Consider the following 24,472-nt stretch of genomic DNA (forward strand, 5'->3'; position numbering starts at 1 on the left):
TGAGGTCTGTAGGGAATCCCCAGCCCAGCACTCACTCCTCGTATTTGTAGCGCCACTCGTTGGTCCCAGAGTCGTGCTGGAACAGCAGCGGTTTCCATTCCGTGCCGCTTTCCCTCCTCTCCCGGGCAGCATTCCTCTGCTCCTCTTCCAGCACAAACTTCTCCTGCGTCGCCTTGTGTTGATCACCTTTGTTTATTGCACTGGTAACATGCTGCCAAAGCCTAGGAATAAACRGGGAAGGAAGTTAAACCACCTTAGAACCAATAATGTATTTTGACAGCKGGAACTTTAGAGCAGAAACTTGTCGGGTCTATCGGTAGTCCAGGAGAAGTGTACCAGGATTGCTCAGCCTCTGTTTCAGYTTGTAGCGTAAAGGAACTCAGAATGGCAACAGTGAATCAATGCTCAAGTGCAGGTCACTGCAATACATCATTTAGTGATTTATCACAGGGAACTTTCTCGTAGATAACATCAATCATTAAACTCTTCAGTGATGCGAGAGTCACAAGGAGCTTGTGTTAACTCACTGAGATCCGTGGCCTCTGTAGAGGTGACTGATGGAGAATCTGTTCTCTTCCTCATCCTTTCAGGCATTTCTGTTTAGAAGCCTTTGTGTCTATGTCTATCCCCAAAACAAAGGCTTATATTTAAAGTTTAAATGCACTGAAAAATGAATTTATGTGCACTTCTTGCAGCTTGTACATGCACCTCCTATGTMGGATTTACAACCAGATCTGTAGGAAGCTGATTCTATCCACAAGCAACAGGCATGTCCTTGTGCTCACAAGCTGCAAGCACGAACACAGGTTTCCACTTGCACTTGTTTGCAGCTGCCAAAGGATACTCTCAATGAGCATCTGCCCTGGGGAGAGGATCTGCCTTTTAACAGGAAAAMGTCAGTACCTTCTTTTACTGCAGCCAAGTTGTTATCAGCCTCTCCACAATTCCTCTAGAGCACTTTAATGTTCACTGCAGATTGGCAATACTTCCGAGACTAGCAGCTAGCCCTCCCAAAACATTATTGTATGCTTTAGTGCTAAGAAYGTGCAGACGAGACCCAGGCTGTTCCAGTATTCCCAGCTCTACTAAACACCCATCCCAGCTGTGAAGCTCTTAATTTAAAAGTGATCCCAAAGCTTTCATTATATTTTTATCACCATACATTAACATAAAATGCAGCCTCTTAGATAATTAACATAAAATACAGCCTCTTAGATAATTAACTGAGCGTAGAGCAATGCCTTCCTTTCCTTTCATTTTTAACAAGTCACTCCCATACTTCTGTGTATGAATCTTTTCTCACAAAAACAAAGAAAACTAAGTGATGGGGATGGGGGATGGAGGAGTGAAATAACAGCCTGAGAAAATATTGTGGTGGTGTAAAGTCTGTCCTAAAGAATGCAATRGTGTAAAGAGTGAGTCCTCTAATTCTAAGAACCTCAGAGGGACAGCACAAAATTGTTTGACAAGGGCAGATGACTCCATCAGGAGTTGCATGTGTCAGACAATGAGACCCTCCACGGTGAGCTGCATGATGGTATGAGCTTCAGAGATTCCAGCAGCTATGAAAATAGGTGATTTTCAGCACTGCAAGAAAGATTAAGCAATTCAGGTAGAATATAACCTGGATTAGATGGCAATTTATTMATGGAACTGCCAACATAATGAACAGCTTGGTGGTATGTCTGATAGAAATCTCTGTAACTCCCTTTGGCTTCCTTCCATGGATGCATGAATGATTATTAATCTCTAATGTAGCAAAGGGAGTCAGCTCTGGCTATAAACTCTGGTAAACAGAGAACTGGAGACTCTTTGTCCACAAGTCCAAGACTTCTCATCTCCTTTAAAAGATTATTCTTAATCTTTTATTATTTACTATTTATTATTCTGAAGAATAATAGACAAATGTACTGCGGTCTGCTCTGTTCTGCAGAGTTAATAAATCTGCTCTGTAAGTTACAAATACAGACTTTATTGCCCATAATGCCCACTGCAGTCCAGAACAAACTAGATCTTCATGTGTTTACATTTTCATGCAATCCCTTTCTTTATCTATAAAAAGGGGAATCTTTTTAGTGTGATGTGATGCAACACTAAAATCACAAGTCCACAGAGAAGTGGAAAACGTAATGAAGAGCCAGGCAGTAAACCGCATGTGCTGGCTTGGAGACATCATAGTTTGTTTGTTTAAAGCCAGACTGCTTTACATAAAAATGCTCCATTCATAACTCTTTCTCAACAACTGTTCAGTGTGCATTAGTCATCCCTTCCCTTTCCTAAGTGCATTTGTTTGGCAGGGCCTGGTTTTTGGTAGCAGTGGGGGAGGGGGCGGGGGGCAGCTCACAGAGGTGACTTCTGAGAAGCTGACAGAAGCTTCCACAACGTCCAGCAGAGTTCCTGATGGCTCCAAATATGGACGTGCCACTGGCCAAGGCTGGGCCAACTAGAAATGGTGGTAACGCCTCTGTGATAACAGATGTAACAAGAAATCGAAACAAAGGYTGTGGTACAGTTTAATTGTGACTACAGAAGAGCAGAGTGAGAAAATGTGAGGGAAMAACATGCAGACACCAAGGTCAGTGGAGAAGGAGGGGGAGGAGGTGCTCCAAGTGCCACAGGYGAGATTCCTCTGCAGTTCCATGTGGAAGCAGCTGCGCCCCTGCAGCCCATGGAGATGCACGGGGATGCAGAGATTCACCTGCAGCCTGTGGGGGAGACCCACGCTGGAGCAGGTGGATGCCTGGAGGAGGCTGTGACCCTGTGAGAGCCGTGGAGAGAGGAGCCCACACTGGAGTGGGGTCTGTGAAGGACTCTGTGGAAGTGTCCCACGCTGCAGCAGTTTCAGGAGGACTGTTGTCTGTGGGACAGAYTCATACCACAGCAGCTGGCAGGGAGCTGCTGCTCTTGAGATGGAGCCACATTGGAGAAGTTAATGGAGAGCTGTTTCTGTGGGAGGGACTCCACAGTGCAGCAGGAGAAYGACTCCTCTCRCTGAGCAGTGGGAGAAGCCATGGGAGAAGAACTGATCAYAACCCCCATTCTCTATCTCTTTGTACCACTGGGAGAAGAGGTAGAGCTGGAAAGGAGGCAGGGRTGGGGGGAAGGTGTTTTTAGGGGCTCATTTGACTTCTCATTATCTTGGTCTGATTTTGTTAGCAATAAATTCACTTTRKATCTCTAAGTTGAGCCTGTTTTGCCCTTGATGGTAATTAATGAGTGTTTTTGCCCAGTCCTTATCTCATCTCATGAACCCTTCAATAAATTCTCTCTCCTCTCCAGCTGCGGAGGAGAGTGAGTGAGCAACTTTCACAGGTACCTGGCATCTGGCCASGGTCAAACCATAGCACTAAGTCATGAGCCAGAACTACATTTTTAGTTAACCTAGATCATGCTACAAAACCTGGAGCAGACTTCACTGGAGATCTCAGGCAAGATTATGAGGCAGGGTTAACCATGTATTTAATTACATTCATTCATAAAATCCTGTTATGTGGTTCAAAGCACTGCTCTGCTGATGCCAGGACTTTCCACAATGCCTACATCACTTTAAGAGCTTGTGGTTGAAACAACCCTTCTTAACAGGATACCTCATCTCAGGCTGCCAACCTGCCCTTTCATAAAATGCTTCAGCAGTTACAGAGATGTCTGGAGTCCAGGCAGGATCGTCATTTTAAGCAGATAAAATGTAGCCTCCACTATTTCTCAGCCCAGGTCCCTGGTTATTTCAGAGCAGTGCTTCATGGAAATACTCCAGAGYTAATACCCTGGAATGAAACAGGTAAATGGCTCGGTAATACGAGCAGACAAAGCAGGTCAGGACTATGCTGAGGATTTGGAGGAGCCCTGTTGATCAGAACCCTGCTCCCAGGAGAGAAGCAGCAGTGAGATGTTCCCCAAGCTCCCTACCTCTCTGACTCAAAGTCTGTCTGCTCCTCAAACAGCACAATGTGGCGCTTCAGTCTCTGCCTTCGCACTTCGCTCGTCGGGTTCCAGAACATTTCTGTGTTYCCATTTTTCAACTCATTTATATGCACTTCTCCATCCTGAGAAGGRAAATAAAATGAGGAGGTTAATGACAAGAAGTAACACAAGGCAGAAAATAATCCTGACAAATTGAAGCTACTCCTGGATTATGATAAGGGATACCAGTTTGCTAGGAAGCTTCTTTCCTCCTGTCTCAGAGAATCTCACTGAACACTTCCTGGAAGTTTCTAAAATGCATGAGGAGAGGCATTCCCAGCAACAGTGGCTGAATTAATCAGGGTAGGAAAGGACCCTGTTCCTCCTGTTAGTCTTGTTGCCAGATCTGAATGCCCACGGAAGCCCTAATATGGGCAGTACTGTGCCTCCCAGCTACCAGCAAGCACATATAAACAAGAACTCCAGCTCCTTTTTCAATATTTCTATTTCACAATGCTGACATTTCATACAGATTCTACTGAAATTCCATCTCCTAGAAAGGACAGCCAAAGCTGAGATACTCTCACTTTTTTTTTTTTTTGTTTGTTTCAGGTTTTTCTATTTAAATGTCCCATTTTCAAAATGGTCAATAGCTTTCTGTAAAAAGACAGATTGCCTGACAGGACGAGTCCAGTACCAAAGGTTACATTGTGGTTAGGACCTCACTATAGAAAGGCTTTATCCATRCACATTTCACCTGGTTCTCCTTTAAATAACTCTGTCTGGATGAGACAAATCTTGTGTCAGAAGTGGCAATTTCTATAGACTGGAAAGGGAGCACAGGCCAACTAATGATGATGTGGATGTCCAAATGATGCTGAGAGAAATACCTATGTGTCCAGCCCAAAGCCAGGGCTCACTGCTTTTGAGTCAGTTACCAGGAGTTCCAATCAAAATAGACTACATCATTCACTATGAAACTGTATTCTTGCTGGATTTTGGCTGAGGGTGGCTTTGAGTGAATCACTTGTGTGTATTGGGTACACAAAGGTGCCAGGTGTTCTGCTGACTGTTCTGAGCTGCCCATACAGATAAGACCCTCACCGATTCTATGTCTCTGTCCTTCAGATGATGAACAGGGTAGGAACTGTCTTCTACCAGAAAGTCTTGCTGTTAAAATAATTAATTCAAAACCCCTTAAGTTCTTTCCTGATTCTGATCTAACTAGGGAARTACTGAACACACCAGTGAAAAGGAAACCTCACACCTAATACACACTCTATCTCCAGTCATCAGTGCTTGTCCTAAGCCTCAGACCCTAAATACAGAACCACTGGCTTTAGTGGAGCCCAGGCTCTGGGACTGCACGTGTTACTCACACTGCAGAAGAATGGAACTATTGAAATGTAAATGAGCTCGAGAAGTACCTTGAGAAGTGTGGCCCAGGCTCTGCTCCCTAGCATGCCCTRGGGCTGGCGGGAAGAGGCAGGACAGGGCTCTCCCAACACCCATTCCAAGGCAGGGAGCCTGCCAAGGACTGCCAGTCCTCCCTTAAACCTTGCAGCCACAGACATGTAACCTGTCAGCAATTTGGATTATCAAATGTTACCCAGTGTCCTGTGAGACTCGCTAGCACTTCTTCTCCACATTTAATCTTCCCCGAGATTTGATTAATGCTCGCACTGCCACCGAAGAACGGCTGTCAGGGGAGAAGAGAAATAGCAAATACAATCAGTTGAGTGAGGATTGGAAGGGAATCAAACACACTGATGAAGCAGAAGAGAAGGAAATTGGAACCTTCTTGACTTCTACTATTTCTGGGGAAAGGCAGAATGAATTCTAGCATGGATTCTCACAGTCTCGCATTGTGCCTGCTTCCTTTTGTTTGTAACACCAAAATCACTGTGCAGGTAGGGAGGTAAACCTTGAGGTGCATTAGTACCCAGTAGTGCAGGGCCTCATCTTTATTGGGCCTCTTATTTATTGTTAGCTAGGCATCAGCATAAGCATATTTGGGCAACTCCTTCCCACTGTCCAGAATCACAGCTTTGTCCAAAGATAAGGAGCAGCACTAGTGGAGCAGTGGAGACTTTTCCTGCTTATGGGWCAGCAACAGCAGTTGGCACTGCTGATGACTCCATGTGTGTCAAGCCTCCAGCCTGAAGAAGTTCTTACCAACAACAAAACCAAACCAAACAAAAAAAAAAAAAAAAAAAAGACCAAGGAAAAAGGGTATTTCCAAAGCGAAGGAAAGACATTTTAAAACAATGGGGAATTCCACCCGTCTCCTGACTGCCAAACACAGGAAACACCAGTGAGAGAGTGAGCAACTCTTTTATTCACAGAACACATTTCTTCAGGCATTTTCACAGACACTTTCCAATTAGTGCAGAGAAACTTTCTTTCATGTGTGTGTGTGTGTGTGTGTGTGTGTGTGTTAAATAACAATACAAACCAAAATTTCACACAACATCCATGGATAAATAAAATCACATGTATCTCAAGCATGAATCTGTGCAATCCAGCAGAGAAATGGTCACTATCCAAATTTAAAACAAAGTTATGGGATTTATCGTTAACTTCTCACAATTCTACTTAAAATAGACAGCTAGAAAATGCTCAAAGCMGAACATGTAATTAAGTATGGTGACACTGTTTTCAAGCCAGAAAAGAAGCACTTTAGGYTCTAAATTGTTTGTAGATTTGAGATCACCCAAGTCAGGGAAATATYGCATTGGCCTCAACACAGTACACCAGGCCTTTGGGGAAAACAGGCTTTAAAGATAAGTGTGTGCAAATGTCAGGGAAGTACATGGGGCAAGACTTCCCTTTGTAATGGCAAATAAAGACAAAAATCTTTTTGCCCTCAAAAAACTCATATTGCAAAAGATTCCCCTAACTCYAGTGGTCTCTCTTATTTATGTTGGCTAAAGCTACAACTCTGAAGTCCTGCAGTCTTTCAGTTCTCCTCTCATTTTATGCTCAGGCAAAAATGGCTTGTTGGAATCGAAGAGAAATGGATGCTCCTTAAAAAGTTAGTAAACTGCCCAAGGAAAGTTACAGATTATCACTTTCCCTCCCAAATTTTAACACATGCAATAACAGGAATACTCAAAAGATGTCTTCATTTTGTTTGCATACCATAAATTTGCATCACCAGGATTTTTAGATTAGGCAGTAGCTAGGTGAACAAGTCAGTGCAAGACTGCCAGTATGGCAGCCACTCAGAATTATCTGCCTGACAAAAGGCTCTCTCCTTGCCATCAGGGCAAGGTCTTGTTGCCCTGAGAAACACAAGATGCAGCTCACCATAATGCCTGCAAGGTAAGAGTACAGATGTGATGGCTGCTGGAGGGCTACTCCAAACACCCACATCCTAACTTGCCTCAAAATACTTTGTGCACTCTTTGTATTTCACAAGCAAAACTAACTGTCCCTAAGCAAACAGAAGCCACGCTGTCGTTGCCAAACTTTCAGAATAAAATTTGGCCAGTAGCCAGACGCAGGGAAACCAAGTCATGTAAAACTAAGGCTTCCTGGTCAATTTGAGTTGCACAAGGCAAAACTGATTGCAGGGTGATACCTTCTCTCCAGGCAGACCTGGCCCTGGTGATCACATACATTGCATATAAATGATCTGGTGTGTGTGGTCAAACCCTGCCTAGGGCACAGGGGCAAGCCTGAGACCCACTCAAAATGGGAGCCACAATGTCTCTTACCTTTAGCTTGAATTCCAGTTCTGCCCKGTGGTTTGTCTTCTCACAGTCAATGGTAACTTTCCCTCCAAGCTCCATTGTCATGGTACCATATAAAAGTCCTGAAAGGAAAGAAAGAGGCTTATGAAAGGCCCCAGAGGAAGCAACCTACTTTCTCAAGTCAACCTGGCTCTTGCTGACACTGTGAAATTCATTACTTAGCTTTAAGTTTTGGAAAGGTAGAATCAGAGGTTTCTAGAAAATGGCTGTTCACTATAAACATGAAGAGCCCCCTTGAGTCCATATTCTCCATTAATAACACCAGCTAGGAAACAGCTTCATTCACAGGCACTGTTAGTGCAAATGTGGCAAGCTGAAGTGGGACAGGAAAAATAACAAAAGTTGTGCCCAGCAACCTCATTCATTCTAATGGATAAACAGACRCTTTCACTTCTTTCAGGGTGAATGAAGAAGAGAGAAGCTGTAACAGGATTCACCAGAATCTGGGAGACTAGAGGCGATGTGGGGGATTTCTTCTTATATATGTTTAGCATTTGCTGAAGAAGCCATTTGCAGAAAAACTGGTCAGGAGATGATTTATGCACAGGAATAGTTCACAGAGGGCACGATACTATGAGGTTACTGTTTTCAGTACCCTGGTAACCAGGCCCTTCTAAATACGAACTCAGAAGTCAACGTGCCAAATTAAAAACCATTCAAAACCCCAAACTGGATCCAACTACTGATTTTATCACTGTGGTTAAAATGGCACAGAGCTTCCTGAGGAGAAATGGTTCCTAGGGAGTAGTGAATCAGCAGTTATGTCCCAGCCCTAGAGCACACTGCTCCACAGAGTAAAGCCACAGAGTAGCAGGTACCAGCCTCACTGAGACAGCTCACACTCTGAGAAACACAGTCATTAGAACAACAAAAAAAAATAGAAAGAGAAGTCAGAAATTTCTTTTATTCTCAATATCAAGCAATTTCAATGTTAACATAAGAAAAGCTTTCTATCCTCAGAAGCTCAGAAATGTAGTCTTATTCTTTCCATCCTCACTTTATCTGCAGTGCATATATGCAGTACTTTCCTGTTTCTGCATAATGTGAAAACTAAAGTTGATGGGCCTAATTCTCTCCTGGGCTGTGCACAGATAAAGCAGAAAGACTTCAGGGAGGATTACTGAAGGTCTCCYGCTGAGTGCTGTGACTCATGTGTGGAGCTCTCTGGAGCTACCAGTCCCTGTGGTGCCAGCTGCTGGAGAGGGCAGAGCCAGTGCAAAGTCAGTCAGTCAGACACCGTTTCATTATTCTTCCTGTTTGCTTCCTATTTGAGGAGCCATGCCTTACCTTTACAGTGGGCATACGGCATAGTGATTATATAATCTTCCCCTCTGCTTAGAAACATGAGCTTTGCTTTCCCATCCAACAGCGCAGAAAGTGAGTTGCCTAGAATTTAAAAAAACAAATACACACACGTTAAAAAATGCATATTATACTGGATCCCTCCTCCTACTTTAGAAAAAGCATTTCCATTTAAATGTAGGTCACTAATGAAAGAAGAGATATGAAATGCTCATAATTCAGGACCCTGCAAATCCTGCACAGCTGGAGGCAGGCAGTTCTAACAAACTCTGCTGTGTGGCTCTGATTTGCTCTGGCATTTAGCCCCTCTTGCAGAAAGAGCAGTAGATTAAACAGGTCATTAGTGGGAGCTTAGAAGCTTCTCAAGTCCTCCCATGCTCACAACTTTTCTGATTGTGGAAGGTCCCAAATAACAAATTAAATTGACAGAAGGACAGCGAAGACTGTCTAAAAGCATTTCAGCAAACACACTGAACAGAGGAGAGTAATTAAGAAATGTTTGCCTAAACAAAAAAAACTATTTCAAATAGCAAGACTGTTTCAGAGGCTGGAGTTGTGCTGTTTCCATTGATATTAAAAGGTTGGAGGACATTTTGAAGCTCTGAGGTTCAGTTCTGAGGAGTCTGGGAGCCAGATAAAGGGTTAAATTAATTCAGACTGTTGTGTTTGTTGGCTGGGGGGCAGAGAGTTGTGAAGTGACTCATCCTGGGCACATACTGAGTGCATGCTAACAATCCCATACATTCCCGCCTTTGCCTTCTGAAAAACAGATGGTTAAACTCTCCATCTTTCTATCTGATTTTTTATTTCTTTTAACATCAGACTGGTGTCACACTGAAGTGGTGGAAATGGGGAAGACCCAGAAGAGCCAAGCAAGGAATTAGGCTATTCTGGTGAATGGTTTGTCCACCATTTCTCTGTTCCTAACTTTCAACAYACTGAGGAATGATTGAAAAACAAACCAAAAGTGATGCCACAACATTTCCTGGGAGAGGCCCAGACTTAATGCCTTACCATAAAACTTGGACCTAGCTAGAATGCTGCCAGTAATGCAGAATCCATCCTTCCTATTGCTGACATGAAAAGCTGACACTGGTGGGTGATGGGACACCTAGGATAAAAACAGGCAGAGGTCATTCAGAGCAKTCTGCACAGGCCAAGCACAGTGGGGTGAACATTAAAGGGGATAACACAACACATGACATGACACCATTATGTATGAGAGCACTGTGCATCTAAACTTTCTCTCCCACCCTGAGCTTGTGCACGAGATCACTTTTAAGCCAACAAGTAGAGTGTAAGATTTTCAACACAATAAATGAACAGTGCATAATGTTAGTGCAGCATTTGAATAACCTCCATGAAATGCATTAAATAGCTGAAATAAAAATTTTAGAAAAGCTGAAATTCTTTGATTAAATAGGGAAAAAAGTATGTGAAACAGGGAGTCCCTTTACCAAAGACCACACAGTTTTCACATCCCTTTATCAGCACTGTGAATCTCAAACTATATTTTGTCAGGCCAATTAACTTATGAGCTCTGTCCTTCATTTATTCACAAAGACATAGACATAAACCTCATTTTATTCCTATTAAAATCATAATAGAAAGTTTAGAAATAAAAGATGGAAGGATTTGGCTGTGTGTTTTATGCCCCTTTTAACAGAGGCAACACAACCCACATTTTATTAACAATAAGAAAACAGTGGGGCAGAATCCCATAGAAAAGGTCTTTACTGAAGAGTGCCMACCAAACCTCACATAATTTCTGTAAATCTGAAAAGAAAAAGGATTAGCAGCCAGTTTACTCCCTGTTCTGCTCTGACTGTTCACACAGAACTCCAGATTCCTCTCCTGGGGTGAGACAAGCAGTGTTTCYATGCATGGAGGTGCAAGCAGGTTGGTGTTTGCAACACCTTGAGCATCCAAACGAAGCAACTTACCTGTTCTGCTATGTAAAATGTGTGACTGTTCGTCTGAGGGTGAAACCAACAGCAGCGAAATGTCTCTCCCAGAATAGGGTTGTATGGCTTTTTTATTCCCTGAAAAACCAAGTAATCAAAACCTGCTACAAATGAAGATTTGCMATCCATTGCTACAGATGGCCACCAAACAACATAAGCATTTTCTCCCTCATGTTTTTTAAAACAAAGTCGAACACAAGAATAAAAACTGAAGAACTAGTTACATATCCTCCTAATCTAATCTAATCTAATCTTATCTTTTCTTCTGAGCCATGGGGGGATGCATCTGTTATTATCACGAATTTAATATTTAATACTGCCCAATCAAAACCTCACAAGATGATCAAACTTTATTATTGCTGCTACTATAAAAAGCAGGTGCATACTGATGTGGAGGCATAGTACAGTGGTACTGACTGGCCTGAAAAGAGAAAGGAATCCTGCTTTCAGCAAAGGGAAAAATCTTGCATCCCAGGATATGTTCCTCGTTGATGACCCGTTTTGCTTTCTAACTGTCCAGTGCAAAGGCTCTGAGGCTGACTGCCACTATTTTGCATTCACTATCTACTCTGAAACCAAATGCAACTCCAGTTTAAAAAGTAATGTCAAAAGCTTCTGAGGAATAAAAGAGGTAAAGTCTCAAAGGAGAGGCAATRGAGAAATACAAAACCGTAGCTGAAGATTTCAACGCCCATTACAACCCCAACTTCATGCCTCATTTTACCTTTGGCTTCTTATAGAAGCCGGACAGATACCACCTCAAAACTTGCTTCATTCGAGTGTAGGGATCATCTTCAAGAACAGCCCTGCAGAACAGAAGGTAAAATTATCTTTATACTGGTCACACATCTCATTAATTTCTTACCAGTACAATAACATCAATTTCAATTGCATTTCCCCACAACTAACTTCTGTGCTGCTGCCAGTGAAAAAGATGTCTCCCAACAGAAATACATTTTTTGCAGTAACATAGGTCACACAACACAAACATAAACTGTTAAGAAGGGGCACCCTTTGCCCCGTACCTCTGCAAAAAGACTAATAAAAGTTCTGGAGTGTATCAGGTTCGATTGGATATTTGAGTAGTTTAATGTGGGATTGCCATTCACACTATCATTGAGTCACAGCCAGTAGAACAGTATGAGTCATAAAAACAAACCCATGCCATCAAAGACTATTCTATTTTTGTCTCTCTCTCTTTGTTTCCCTCTTTCATAAAAGATCTTTAAAGCTGACGTGCTACATGAACTCTATCAGTGCTTTGAGACCTCATACAATACTTCAGGTCAGAAGTGCAYCTCAGCCAGCACCTGGAAACAATGCTCGAAGACGAAGCAGGAAGTAAACAAAACCAAAGGCATTCCTGGTATTTCCAACCATTTAAAAATCAACTTGGATAAGGTATCGCAAAATTAATTTAGAAGGATCATGTGAACCACAGAGTTAACAAATTTTTAAAAAAACCTCCAAATATCTTGAAGTGCTCTTAGATCTCAGCACTAAGGATAACTATTTCCTTAACCCTGGAAGTTACAAATACCACAAACAAGACATGAAAGCACCATGATTCCCTAATTACCCAGAGAAAGTGGAATAAAAATGAGTAACTGGTGCTGCTATTAGAATACTGCACATACTGGCTTTACAATCCACTAGGCATATCTCATTAAGAAGGCAGGTCCTATCTGGAAGCATAATATTTCCTATTTTYTACTCTGCTGTTCCCAGCAAGCCTCTCTCATCAATGTTTTAAAAGATGTTTCTTATTTGTTTATCAACCATCATAACTATATTGCTCTGGGGAGCAGAAGTGCTTGACAGTTMTGGTTGCTCTCTGTCCTATTCCCCYGTGTACACGAATACACCAGGAGGTGGCACAGTTCTCTTGTGCGAGACTCGAAGGCATCAGCTGAATTCCCATCAAGTCCAGCCAACCGTGGCAAACACGCTCATGTGCAAAGGTGGTTTTGACTGGAGTTTACCTTTTCTCTCCCTGCCCTTCACTGGCAGCAGTCTATCTGTAAAAAGCGACTGCATCTGGTGCCTGGTTTGGTCTCTGTTGAAGCCAGTGACCTTGGTATTATTTGGGAGCTTTTCTGGCACAGATATTTTCACAAGTATAAATAGGTCAGGCACCCTCTGTGTGCTGCTTACTGGGAGAGCAGGTCAGCGTGGTAGTAGTAGTCGGAGAGTTTGTTAAGGAACGAGCGTGGCTCCAGGATGAAGGTGGGCAGCACCACCTGGGACAGGTCCATGCCGGGCCGCAGCTGCTTCAGCAGGATCCACATCAGGCTCTTGTTCTCCTCAGAGACAGTTTCTGTCTGAGATGACTCCCCTGTCTACAAAGACAAAGGGAACTTCAGGACAGAAACAGGAAAACCATTCCTTGTGGGTGCATTTCCATGGCAAGTCCAAGCTCACCYGTGCACGCCAGACCCTGGCACAGATCCACTTTTGGAACTGACTTTGGTTTTGGAGAGGACACAGCACATCAAGCCAGGATTTGCAGGAGGTGTAAATCACTAAACATTCATTTTCACAACCAAAGCATTGCCACCATACTGGCTCCCAATCAGCCTGACAGTCACAGTCAGTTTACCAGTCCTACAGGGCTTGCAGGCTGRGGGAGTTTCAAACTGAGGAACAACAAAGTCCTGCAACTTTATTTGCTTTTCCATTTTTGTACTATTCTTCTTTTGACAGTCTGATGCAATATACAGCTTGAACCTACAAGTAGAAATGGAGCATCACAGCATCTGCATTGCACATGGGTCTGTCAGAGCTCTCATTATTTATCCAGGTTCTCAAGTGTCCATGTATTGGCAGTATAAATTAATGCCATGTTGAAATTGCTGGAMAAAGTATTACTCAGAATGAATCACCAAACAATGGATGGACAAAAACAGAAAGAGAAGAAGGTGCAGGAAGACGTGAACAACCTCAAATAATTTCAAATAGCCCTTTTTATAACTTTGTAAAACTAAAAGCTTGGAAAAAATGGCTTTTTTTTTTCATTATCAATCTACCTAGTGAAGTGTCTATTTTGTATTCTAGACCAACTTTTGCAATCTCAAAGTCCTTCTGACATCTGTCTCTGTCTTCACATTCCAACTGCAAACAAGGCAAAAGCAAAATTCCAAATGCACAAACACCTTCCAAGACTGTGGAGATGCACCTACCCACACACACACCTTTCAAATGAGCCCTCGAAGCCAAGCTGAAAATTTAACACTGACAGTTTGTGACCTTTGTCCTGCCACACCTGAATTGCACACACAGGCTGAGGGGCTGTTTCAGTTTAAGATGACAACTGGCATTACTGTTGGTATGTGTTTACCTTSATACATCTCCACCCAGAGGAGCTCCACCATTGCACAAACCCTATTTCTCTCYTTGTTCCTTTCATCAGTGAGTTCAGACTCAACAAGCAGTCTGACCTGTGTGGCTCAGGTGATGACAGCCCCACCCCTTAAAGAAATCTCACAAAATACCTAATGGCCAAGGTCACATGGCAACTCTTTTTGGAAGCTCACCGGATGCTACCTATGCCTGAGCAGACACACTACAGAGAGCCTTATTTAATGCTACACAAAGTGTCACTCGACAACAGAAATGTAGTCTTTTTCACTTGGTTTGTAGTGCATTTTTTTCTTATTTTAATGTAAAACTGCAGAGATTTCTCTCTCACACACACACCCACATAGACACATAGAGCAGCCTGTAAGGTTTGTTCAAAYACCAAAATATCAGCTTGCTCTACCAACGCTTCTAGGACGAGTTTGTCATGTGGCAAAAGGTCATTTCAGAATAAGCAGCTGATAGAAATTAAGCTTGCTTTCACTTTGCTGCTGCTTAGTTGCTCATCTATATTCAAAATCCCCTGTTTCAAGCCAGTTACCATTTGCTGTGTGGCTGTGAGGGGATTTGAGGGGAAAAATGCACAAAAGACAAGTTGGGTGTAATTAGGATGTATTTGACTAGTTTTTTCCTCGGTATTACTACACTTTCAGGACAAGACTGAAAGAAGAGCATAAGAGGCTGGTGAAGGGGCTGGAGCATGAGTCCTGTGAGGAGCAGGTGAGGGAACTGGGGTGGTTTAGCTTGGAGAAAATGAGGCTGAGGGAAGATTTTATCACTCTTTAGAACTACCCAAAAGGAGGTTGCAGAGAGGTGAGGGTTGGTTGTTCTCCCAGGTAACAAGTGATAGGAGAAGAAGTGGCCTCAAGTTACACCGGGGGAAGTGTAGATTGGATATTAGCAAAAATTTCTTCACTGAAAGGATTGTCAGGCATTGGAACTGGCCTGGAACAGATAGTGGTGGAGTCACCATCCTTGAAGGTACTTAAAAGCTGTATAGATATGGGGCTGAGGGACATGGTTTAGGGGGAGGGCTTGGCAGTGCTGGGTTAATGATTTCCCTTGTTGATCTAAAGGGTCTTTTCCAATCTAAACCGCTGTAAAATTCTGTGACTCTAAGAAAGGAATAACTTTCCAGAAGTGCATTTCTGTGAAGCACCAATGAGGCATCAGCTTCCTCGTTCAAAGCAATTGGCAAGGGAGTGCTAGGAGCAGAGATCCCCTGCTGCCTGCTCAGACTGATCCTCACACAGCACAMTTGGCTGCCCCAGCCCTCCATCACCGCTTTCCTCTGAGGTGTCACAGTGACATCCAGCTAACAAGGCTCTTATGTGGAACAGAAATACATTCTCCTGCTGTTAAATGTCACGAGAAATGGCTTTCTGATAAGCCATTGTAATTTAGCAATCAAGTGGCTCAAATGCTCCATTCAGATGCACAAAAAGGATGTTCCATGCATAATAAAAAAAGGGAAGTGTCATATTTTGTATCATGCAAGGACTGAGTATTCTAATTGTCCAGGACACATGCCCAGGATAATAAACCCCTCTCCTGCTGGCTCCACAAATGTGCCAATGTTGTGAAGATCTTTAATGCAATAACTGGTTAAAGCAACCACTGATGCTGGAAACACACCAAAGCACAGTAGCAGAGCTGCTGTTCATAATGCAGAATTATTAAAGCATATGACAACACAATGTAATTTCGCAKAAAACTATGCTTTGCTTTATCTGTACAACACTGGAATTCATAAAGTTGGTTGTTATCTGCCATACAGCTAAAAGATTGAATGACAAATAATATGAACAGATACATTTTGACAGRAACAGGCAGGAATCAAGATTTATTTTATTCTTACCTCCCCAAATTCTTCATAGACCTGTTCAATGTAAGTGGTCCCCTTCCTTCCTGGAGAGACATCTCCCTGTATTTCTGACTGATCACTCTCACTTTCATTTGTCTTCCGGCTATTCTCATGTGCTTCGTTCTCTGACTCCTCTACGTTGTCTCTCTCTGACTTGTCTGAAAAAGCATCGTTTTCCAAATGGTGATTGTTCTCCAGGGTTGACTCATTCAACCTGCAACACACAGTTCATTACTYGCTTCAGTTTGATTTACAAAGCCACATTACTTAAGGTATTTTTAGCAGTAAAAACAGCCCCCAGGACTCAGAGTAGGGTGTGCAGCCCTGGACAGTCTCAGACACTGATTTTCTGAATAACAGAGGTTTTATCATAGAAATAATGASATATTTCCCATCAAAATTTTCCCCCACAAAAGGCACTTTTTAAAATGTGCCACATAGCTCCACTTACCAATGCTTACACAGCATTGCTGCTGGCTCCAGATGACCAGAGCACTACAGAGCWAGGGCACACTAACAACTTCTACACTGCTGATTAGAGAAATCAGAGAACTGAAGTACTCATCAGGAGAGATTTTTCCCTTTACAGAAGTCAATCAGTGGATGGCAGCACAAATGAAAAATATGATATTATGGGATACATTTTCTTTTCAGTGCTACTGCTATTTTATTTCAACACAGGGTGGTCCTAAGTCAGCCCTACACTAGRAAAGACAAATTCAAAAATCAGTAGAAGCAAGTATTTTCACACACAYRTAGCCCTCCCTCCTCTACYGGACTAAGCTGGGGAACCTGCTTCCCCCACATGATGCTGTGTGGAAGAATTGAGTTGAAAGCATGGACAGGACAATTACATGTGAGAAGAATACCCTAATTACAACAGCATCTAAGRGGAAGCATGGAAAGTGTAACAAGTTTCATGCTCAGTGATCCAGACTTTAGAGAATGCCAAAAATTCTCTCTCAAGTAACCTAAAGCATCTCCGTTTGAAAAAGCAGAGGTAGTTCATATGAAAAATGGCAAACATGATTACATAGGCCAGAGGTCAAATGCTGGGAAGTATTCATGAAATACACTTTTTTCAAGTGATAATTATCATGGGCAACTATTTTCCTTACTCATACACATCTTTGCACACACATTACCTCTTCCATGGCCTGGCCTAACTCTCACTTGCTGAGCTTCTCAGCTTGTCCTTCCTTTGAAAATTTCTTACCTGAGRCCTAGTGAAAAATTGCTCTTGGATAGAGCAATAAAAAGAGATTTCCAGCTACACAAGGAGTTTTAGAGGATTTAAACAGGCCCTGGATCTTGCAGAGTTTTGTTACKTCCTGTAGTCTGTCTCCCTCTCCAAGATTTCTCAGTACATGGGAATGTTCTGTCAAGCATCAAGGCTCTCTATGACRGGCATTTTCTCAGGCCATTCGGGTCATATTCCAATTTTTATTAGAGATGAATGCTGAAAGTTCCCACCCTTGTTCTTCCTTCCCTTCTTGTTATTTTTTGTTTTTAAAAGATAATGAGGCATTGCTAGGTAGAGCCAGATTAAATTTAAAAAAAAAACCTAACAAAACAACAGAAGAATCAGAACACAGAACTGGCATAAGCCTTTCTGAAGATCTCAACATCCAACTATGCACTGAAATAAAGCTCATGATTTTTAGTCTGCCAAGCAAGGCACATTGCGACAGCCACAGCTCAGTTTTTGGCAGAGCCCAATTTCTAGAGTTCTTCTGAAAGTGTCATCTACAGCTTTTTGTGCCTTTAGAAAACCTTTCTTGTAATTCCATTTGTAAATATATGCATGTCTGCATACGGRATACATACATACAGTGTTTATATATAAAATCACAGSGTTTTTTAATTTACAGTTGTACTGTTTAATAAAACTAAGATCACAAATCAGTCAATGACCAGCTCTAATAATTTGCTATCAGACATTATGTGTCTTCATTGTTCCAATGTCAGGATGTTACTTCTTTTTTTTATCCAGCAAGCAGTAGTGTTATCACTGATAACCAAATACACTGCAGGCACAGATTACACATACATGAGTTTGAAAGAATAAAGAGGAAAAAGATGAAGAGAGAGCTGTCTAGAGAGACTATCCACAATTCCTCAGCACAGTTGCTTCCTGGATGGTAGGTCCAGGAAATTATTAGCTGTTAATCATTTAAATACCTCATTTATTTCTTAATTTTTCAATGATCAGCTAAATATGTGTGTGTTGCCTGTGGTTGCTTTGCTCCCTTGACCTAGYGAAAGTCTTCTCCATGGGGTAAAAATTCTTGAAAGAACAATTCATTATAAGGCTTTTGGTTCATGGCTGAGAAGTAGCACTTGTTTCTATTTCCCATTTGTAAGAAGAGCAAGTGTTTTGCAGTGTCACCTGCCTCACATTTGGGAAATATTTGAAGTTTCATGGAGTAAATGACTCTTTTCTTAATTTCTCTGCCACCCCCCCACCAAGTATTTTTTAAGGATTTTAGTTTTAGTCCAAGAGGGAAATCAAATTCATATGAAATTCCACTCAGCTGTGCACTAGTTATCTAYCACCATAAACAAAGCAAGACTTAATACATCCAGAGCCAAGGAACCACTCTGGGGAACCAGAGAGAAAATAGATGCTTCTCATTCTGAGGAACAAATATGACAAGCTGAAGTGCAACCAGGCTCTTCCTCCAAAGAGAATCACCACTGAATATGTATGATATGCTAAAAACAAATKCCATGTCATGAGCTTGAAATAAAATCAATGCAAAGATTTCCCAGGGGCTTCCAATGAGATTTGGACCAGACTTTTAAAGCTGGGGGAGRAATGACTATGCCAAAAGTCAACACTGGATTTCCACCATGAACACAGGTAACCTGCCATTTTTCTTGACTAATTTACTGTTTCAGCATATTACAGCTCTCTCACAGCACTGCTTTATTCGCTAAGTGGCGTTTCTGGAAACGTCAGTCAGTGACCAGGACTTCTTGGGTTTGATACCACTCTCCTACATAAAGCAAAGAAAAAGCTTTCTTTTTTCTTGCCAAACAAGTAACCAGCCAGATTCCTGGGGCTGCTGGAGATAAGAKATAGAAGCCACAAGAAATACAACTTCATAATCAAAAGGACAGTGCCTGATGCCCTAAAATCACTGATTTACACAGTACCTTAGCCTTTGATTCATTCACACAGTTCTCTCTCTCATTTTTAAATGCTACTAAAGACGTGGATTTTGAAATCACTGTATAATCTTGATTTGTTTCCCAGCAGGAAAGGAGCAAAGCAGCCAGCAGACAAGTGCAACTTTGGCTCAACAGAAAATCTGCCTTTGCCARCTCCCAAGGGGGTTTTGTTCTCCCTATAATATCCATCATCTTTCCTTTCTTTTTCTGCTCTTGACAGAGTAGTTTGGCTAATTTGAAGATAGAGTTAAATGTAATTAACTGGCCCCCTAACAACAGCATGCCAATTTAATTGGTAAGATTCCCTGTAGGGAAAGCATTTAATTAGAATGATTGAATCCCTGTGAGGAAGCCACTGTCACTGGCAAACGAAGAACCCTTTGCTCAGCACTTGCACAGTTTGGGTTTTGTGTTMTCCCTTATTTAAATGTTCTTCATTCCTCCAGGGATGACAGCAAGTCATCCTCCTGTCCTGCAACCCTCAAACTTCGCTGGGCTTTAAGCACTGGGGAGTTTGGGTACACATTCAGAACAGTGGTAGGATTCAGAAAGGAGAGTGAAATATCTAGATGACCAGATGCTGAATGCCCAGCTTGAACCAGACTCAGCTAAATTTAAGCCTGTAAGAAATATCTGTTTGCAACTGTGAGTAGTCTGTCCTGCCAAAAACGCTGAAAGTCCTGCTCTGCAAGGCATCATCTTTGCAGACAGCAAGAATTGCTACCTTAAAAACTGCAAAACCAATGCTGTGTTGCTKTGAGCTCTAGAAGTCAAATTCCAATCAGCAGAACTAGAAATAGGCACCACCTCTCCTAATTTTCACTCCAAAGGCCAAATGTCTCTACCAGGAGGATTTTTGAAGTTGCTTATTCAGCTATAAGGAACAGAAAGGCYGGGGGCTTTTTAATGTGTACAGAGCTTTGACGTTCCAAAATGCTGCAGTAATACCAGGAATATGGATAGAAAGGAGGCTGTGGGGACTTTTTTCCCTTATGTAAAAATTTATCTGATTCATCGAGGAAGAAATTGGACACCACTCAAAACCCCTGCAGAGAGAGAAAGTAATCATAAAATTAAGGATGCAGTGCATGCTCTCTGCTGACTATGACACAGTATTACTAGGAAAGAATACACATTAAAAAAATAGATCAGACTCAGAGCCATATGTGCTAGCAACACAAAAACATTGTTACTGACTGTGTCTGTRTAACTACAGAAGCGAGATTTTGCAATCTTTACTCAGGCAAGCCATTTTTCATGCTGGCATCTCCAGACACCATTTTGGCCCAAGCAGGGGACAGAAGAAAGTTATTTATGTATAAACAAACACAGCTGAGATTTCCCCCAGCCTGTGTGTTCAAGCATTAGATGGCAACACCAAGCCCATGTATCAGTGACGGATRCAGCAGCAAAACACACAGACTGCTTTTTAAGCACGTTTCCTGAGTGTACTCTGGCTAGATTACACTAAACTTTGAGCCACATGGCACCACGTTGTGCTTTAAGAAAAAAGAGCCCCATCTTACTGGAAGAACTCCTGGTCTGACATAGCACTGGTGTGCAAGAGGTGGTTGAGCCCCGTGTGCGCAGAATCACTGGAGCAGTTCACGTCTCCATCCTTGCCCTGCTTGGAGGCACTGAGCCGGAAGAGGCTGGAGCAGCGCAGGGCAAGCTCCAAAGCATCCAGCCAGCATCGGCCTGTGAAAACAGAAGGGRTTATTTAGGCACAGCAGAGTAAATAACACAATTCATGCATTRCTTCTCAAAAGCTTCTTGCCTGGGAGTAAAGCTCATCATCATYATAATCCAGGAATATAGTTTTCATATACATAATCTGTAAGTTGACTTGCCAGAAATGGTGTGTGTTAGTGGTTGCATGAGCAATGCACCCACACGGGTGACACAGTGGGAAGCTCACCCCAACTTCCTGCTCCCTGATAACATCTCAATCTGATTTCCCACAGCTTGTTCACATTCTATTTCCCCTTTCTGATTTAGTCTGTGATGCAGGGAATGCGTATGGGTACGGTGCTTCCAAACCACCCAGCATCTTGTGTCTGCAAGTAATCCACTCCCAAAACCACATCCACCACTTGGCATTCCCGCCTCACACACTTCCCAACGGCAGGAAGATACCAGGGCACTGAGGTCCCTGCTTACTGTGGGATCCCTGAACCACAGCCTGCTCAGGAGTCCTRTGCTGGGTGTAGTGCTGCAGTAACAATCATGCCAGTCAAGATTCAGGATGGYCAGTGGCAGGAGGCACAGGAATCCAAACTGACCCTCGGCTCCTTTTGCAATGATCCATACAAGGCTACAAAGCTGTGTGGTAAAGCCTAACCACCACTTGGACTCGCTGTACTCCTGGAAGCGCCTGACAATAGCCTGCTTCTTCAGTCACTAATGAGGCCAGGGAACCTGCAAACTGGCTGAACATTCCAGAATTGAACTATCAAGGGAGTTATCCTCTAATTTCAAGCTTGTAAAACAGAGCTCTTCATTATACTTCTCAGAATACGTTTTGCAATAATTAGAAGTGCGCTTGAAAGGCAGTGAAGGAAATGAAAGGATTTTGCTCTAGCAATGGCAAGGGCTACAGAGTTTCCCTGGACCACATTCATTCCTGGTCCCATTTGAGAAAATTTCCATTAGATTCTTTCCTATCACACAGCATCAAACACAGGCATAAATATCACTGGGATCCTGCTGCTCTCCTGGGCAGAATTACCATACATTTCAATATGACCAAAACTGGGCTCTAAAAAAATCAATAAGAGTTTAAAAAAGAAATCTAGAACATGTACATAAAGAAATGTACATAAATTTGAGTGGCTTTCAGTGATTGCTTTGATACAAAGCTGCACCAAGTAAAATTAAAAAAACCTCAAATTTTTAAAGAATTGCACTTAAGCATTTAACCACAAACACTGCAGAGCCCCAGTCATTTATTCTAATTTCATTCCAGAAATTCCTTCAGCATCAGCTTATGATTTAATAATAACACCACAAATAATGGTTAATAAAAGATTAGAAAGGTTGAATGCTATTGGRATTGATTTTGCATTAGTTGGTATTTAACACATATTCTTGCATTAAGGCTTTGCATGCAGAGATTTATTCCCTTCTCTCYATGTGGAGGATTTGCATGGATAACCCGTTAGAGTTAATGGCTGCACTGAGCACAAATCCACCTCCTCCTGCATATCCCCTCTCCCCCAAACCCACCACTATGCAAATCTGTTTCAGGCTGTGCCACACTCCTGTTCAGGCTCCTGCCTTGACTCTCCTCTGCCTTTACCTTTGTTTTTCTCTTGCAGTTCCGCAGAGTGAGAACTGCATGATTTGACATTTGGAAATGCTGCATGTGTCAAGATGCTTTTATATTCAATTGGCTATTAAAATCAGGTGCTTTGACAGGTAGCTTGATTTGTATCAGCATGAGCCCTTTTGAGGCAGTACCAAGGTCATCTCAGTGCTCTGCAGCTCTCAGGTACATTTATTATTCTACAATGGTTGACACAAGGGTGGCCCCAAGCTTCCCTCAGAAATCCCCCTCACTGTGCCCTGCAGCCCAGCCCTCTCTGGGGATGTAGGCAGAGCAGCCTGTCCTGCAGCTCTTCTACCTCCACCCCTCTGCCACAGGAGCTCACCGCTACTGACACAACCTTAGAGTCTTGGTCAAATTTTTAGGGTTCACCACATCACCATAGGAAATYTCTACACAATATATCTAGGGTTTCATCTCTTTAGATAACTCCCTTGGAAGGTGTTATGAGGAACTTGAATCTTTTCTGAAGCCTTATTCAAGGAGTTTAAATTAAAAAAAAAACCAAACTGAAAATATTAAATATTCATTTTAATAGTCCCAGGCAGATACACAAAGCTTTAGAGCAGCTYGCTGTGTGTCAGCAGTCAGCATTCCTTGTGCCTTGCAGCAAAGAGAAATGGCATCAGTGCACATCCTTGATTTCATTTCTAACAGAAACTGAACYGAAGGGATGCAAAGCATCCCCAAGCCCAGAAAATGGGCCTTCAGCCATCAGGTGGTGCTGTGAATCCAAACAAATATATGTCACTAACCCATATGTAAACTGCAGGCTTACCTCTGCAAATAAAAAGGGTACATTCTCTGCAAGTCAATGGTGCATTAATTGCAGCATAACACCATAAAATTATACTCTCTCAATTGCAGGGATTGCACACAAAATAAACCTGTTTCCTTGCTAAAGGCCTAAATGAAATGTTTTTACATTTGAATGACCTTTGTATTGAGTTGTATTCTTCTTGATTGTGAAGGTGACACAAAAATGCTAGCATTTRGATTACTTAATTGCTTACCAGACAAATCTACTGACTCCCTCAGGAACTGCAGAAGAGGGAAAATGAATGTGGTCACATAATTAAAGGCTGTCACCTACAGTCTTGGTATTGTATGAAGGCTTCATGGCTACCTCAATTCTCACATATTCTAATTCTGAGTGAGTGAGTAAAGTACGGTTTTTTGTATACAGGATAATTATATTATTATCACAACAAATTATATTATATTATCAGAACAAAACATAAGATATGGGCTCCTTCGGAGAGGAATGGTGGCCTAAAAGGGTGCATATAAAGGAAGAAAAAAAGTTGCAATAATATTCTTTTAGGAGGTTTGAGCTGTTTAATGCTGCAATGTAAAAAATGCAGTCAATTATCAGCTATAATTTTTCACTAACTGTGGCTTAAACTGAGCATTTGTTTAAATTATGAAGAAAAATCCAGAACTATATTTTCAGCCTGTGGCAGAATCTCTCCATATCTCTCTCTCAAATCAAATTATATAGAAACAGAGAATTGTTTAAGTTGGAAGAGACCTTTAAGATCATCAAGTCCAACCTAGGACTGCCAAGTCCACCATTAAACCATGTCCCAAGGTGCCACGTCCGCATGGCTTTTAAATACCTGCAGGGTTGGTGACTCAGCCACTTCCCTGGGCAGCCTGTTCCAGTGCTCATCCACTAAGCAGGTCACCTTGCCATAGAARGAGATCAGGCTCATCGAGCAGGACCTGCTTTCCCCAAACCCAAGCTGATCCCTTGGTCGTCCTGTACATGCTATGCAGTGGCACTCAAGATTATCCACTGTGTGAACTTCTTCACCACAATGAACACTTT

General features: G+C 42.3%; 1 protein-coding gene across 8 annotated transcripts in view; it reads right to left on the reverse strand.

Moving 5' to 3' along the window:
- Positions 1-24,472, reverse strand: part of OSBPL5 (oxysterol binding protein like 5) — a 131,528-nt gene that overhangs the window by 4,933 nt on the left and 102,123 nt on the right. For all 8 annotated transcript variants that reach the window (XM_057369246.1, XM_057369244.1, XM_057369243.1 and 5 more), the window contains 11 exons: positions 20,843-21,014; positions 16,137-16,356; positions 13,076-13,260; positions 11,646-11,727; positions 10,901-10,999; positions 9,972-10,068; positions 8,943-9,041; positions 7,620-7,717; positions 5,510-5,599; positions 3,907-4,043; positions 36-221 (listed from right to left, as the gene is read on the reverse strand). In XM_057369246.1, coding sequence (XP_057225229.1) covers positions 36-221; positions 3,907-4,043; positions 5,510-5,599; positions 7,620-7,717; positions 8,943-9,041; positions 9,972-10,068; positions 10,901-10,999; positions 11,646-11,727; positions 13,076-13,260; positions 16,137-16,356; positions 20,843-21,014 — 1,465 coding nt within the window. The remainder of the gene's footprint in view (positions 1-35; positions 222-3,906; positions 4,044-5,509; positions 5,600-7,619; positions 7,718-8,942; positions 9,042-9,971; positions 10,069-10,900; positions 11,000-11,645; positions 11,728-13,075; positions 13,261-16,136; positions 16,357-20,842; positions 21,015-24,472) is intronic.

Source organism: Malurus melanocephalus, unplaced genomic scaffold (genome assembly GCF_030028575.1).
Source record: "Malurus melanocephalus ecotype Western Australia unplaced genomic scaffold, MMel_1.1 scaffold_106, whole genome shotgun sequence".
NCBI classification, from domain to species: domain Eukaryota; kingdom Metazoa; phylum Chordata; class Aves; order Passeriformes; family Maluridae; genus Malurus; species Malurus melanocephalus.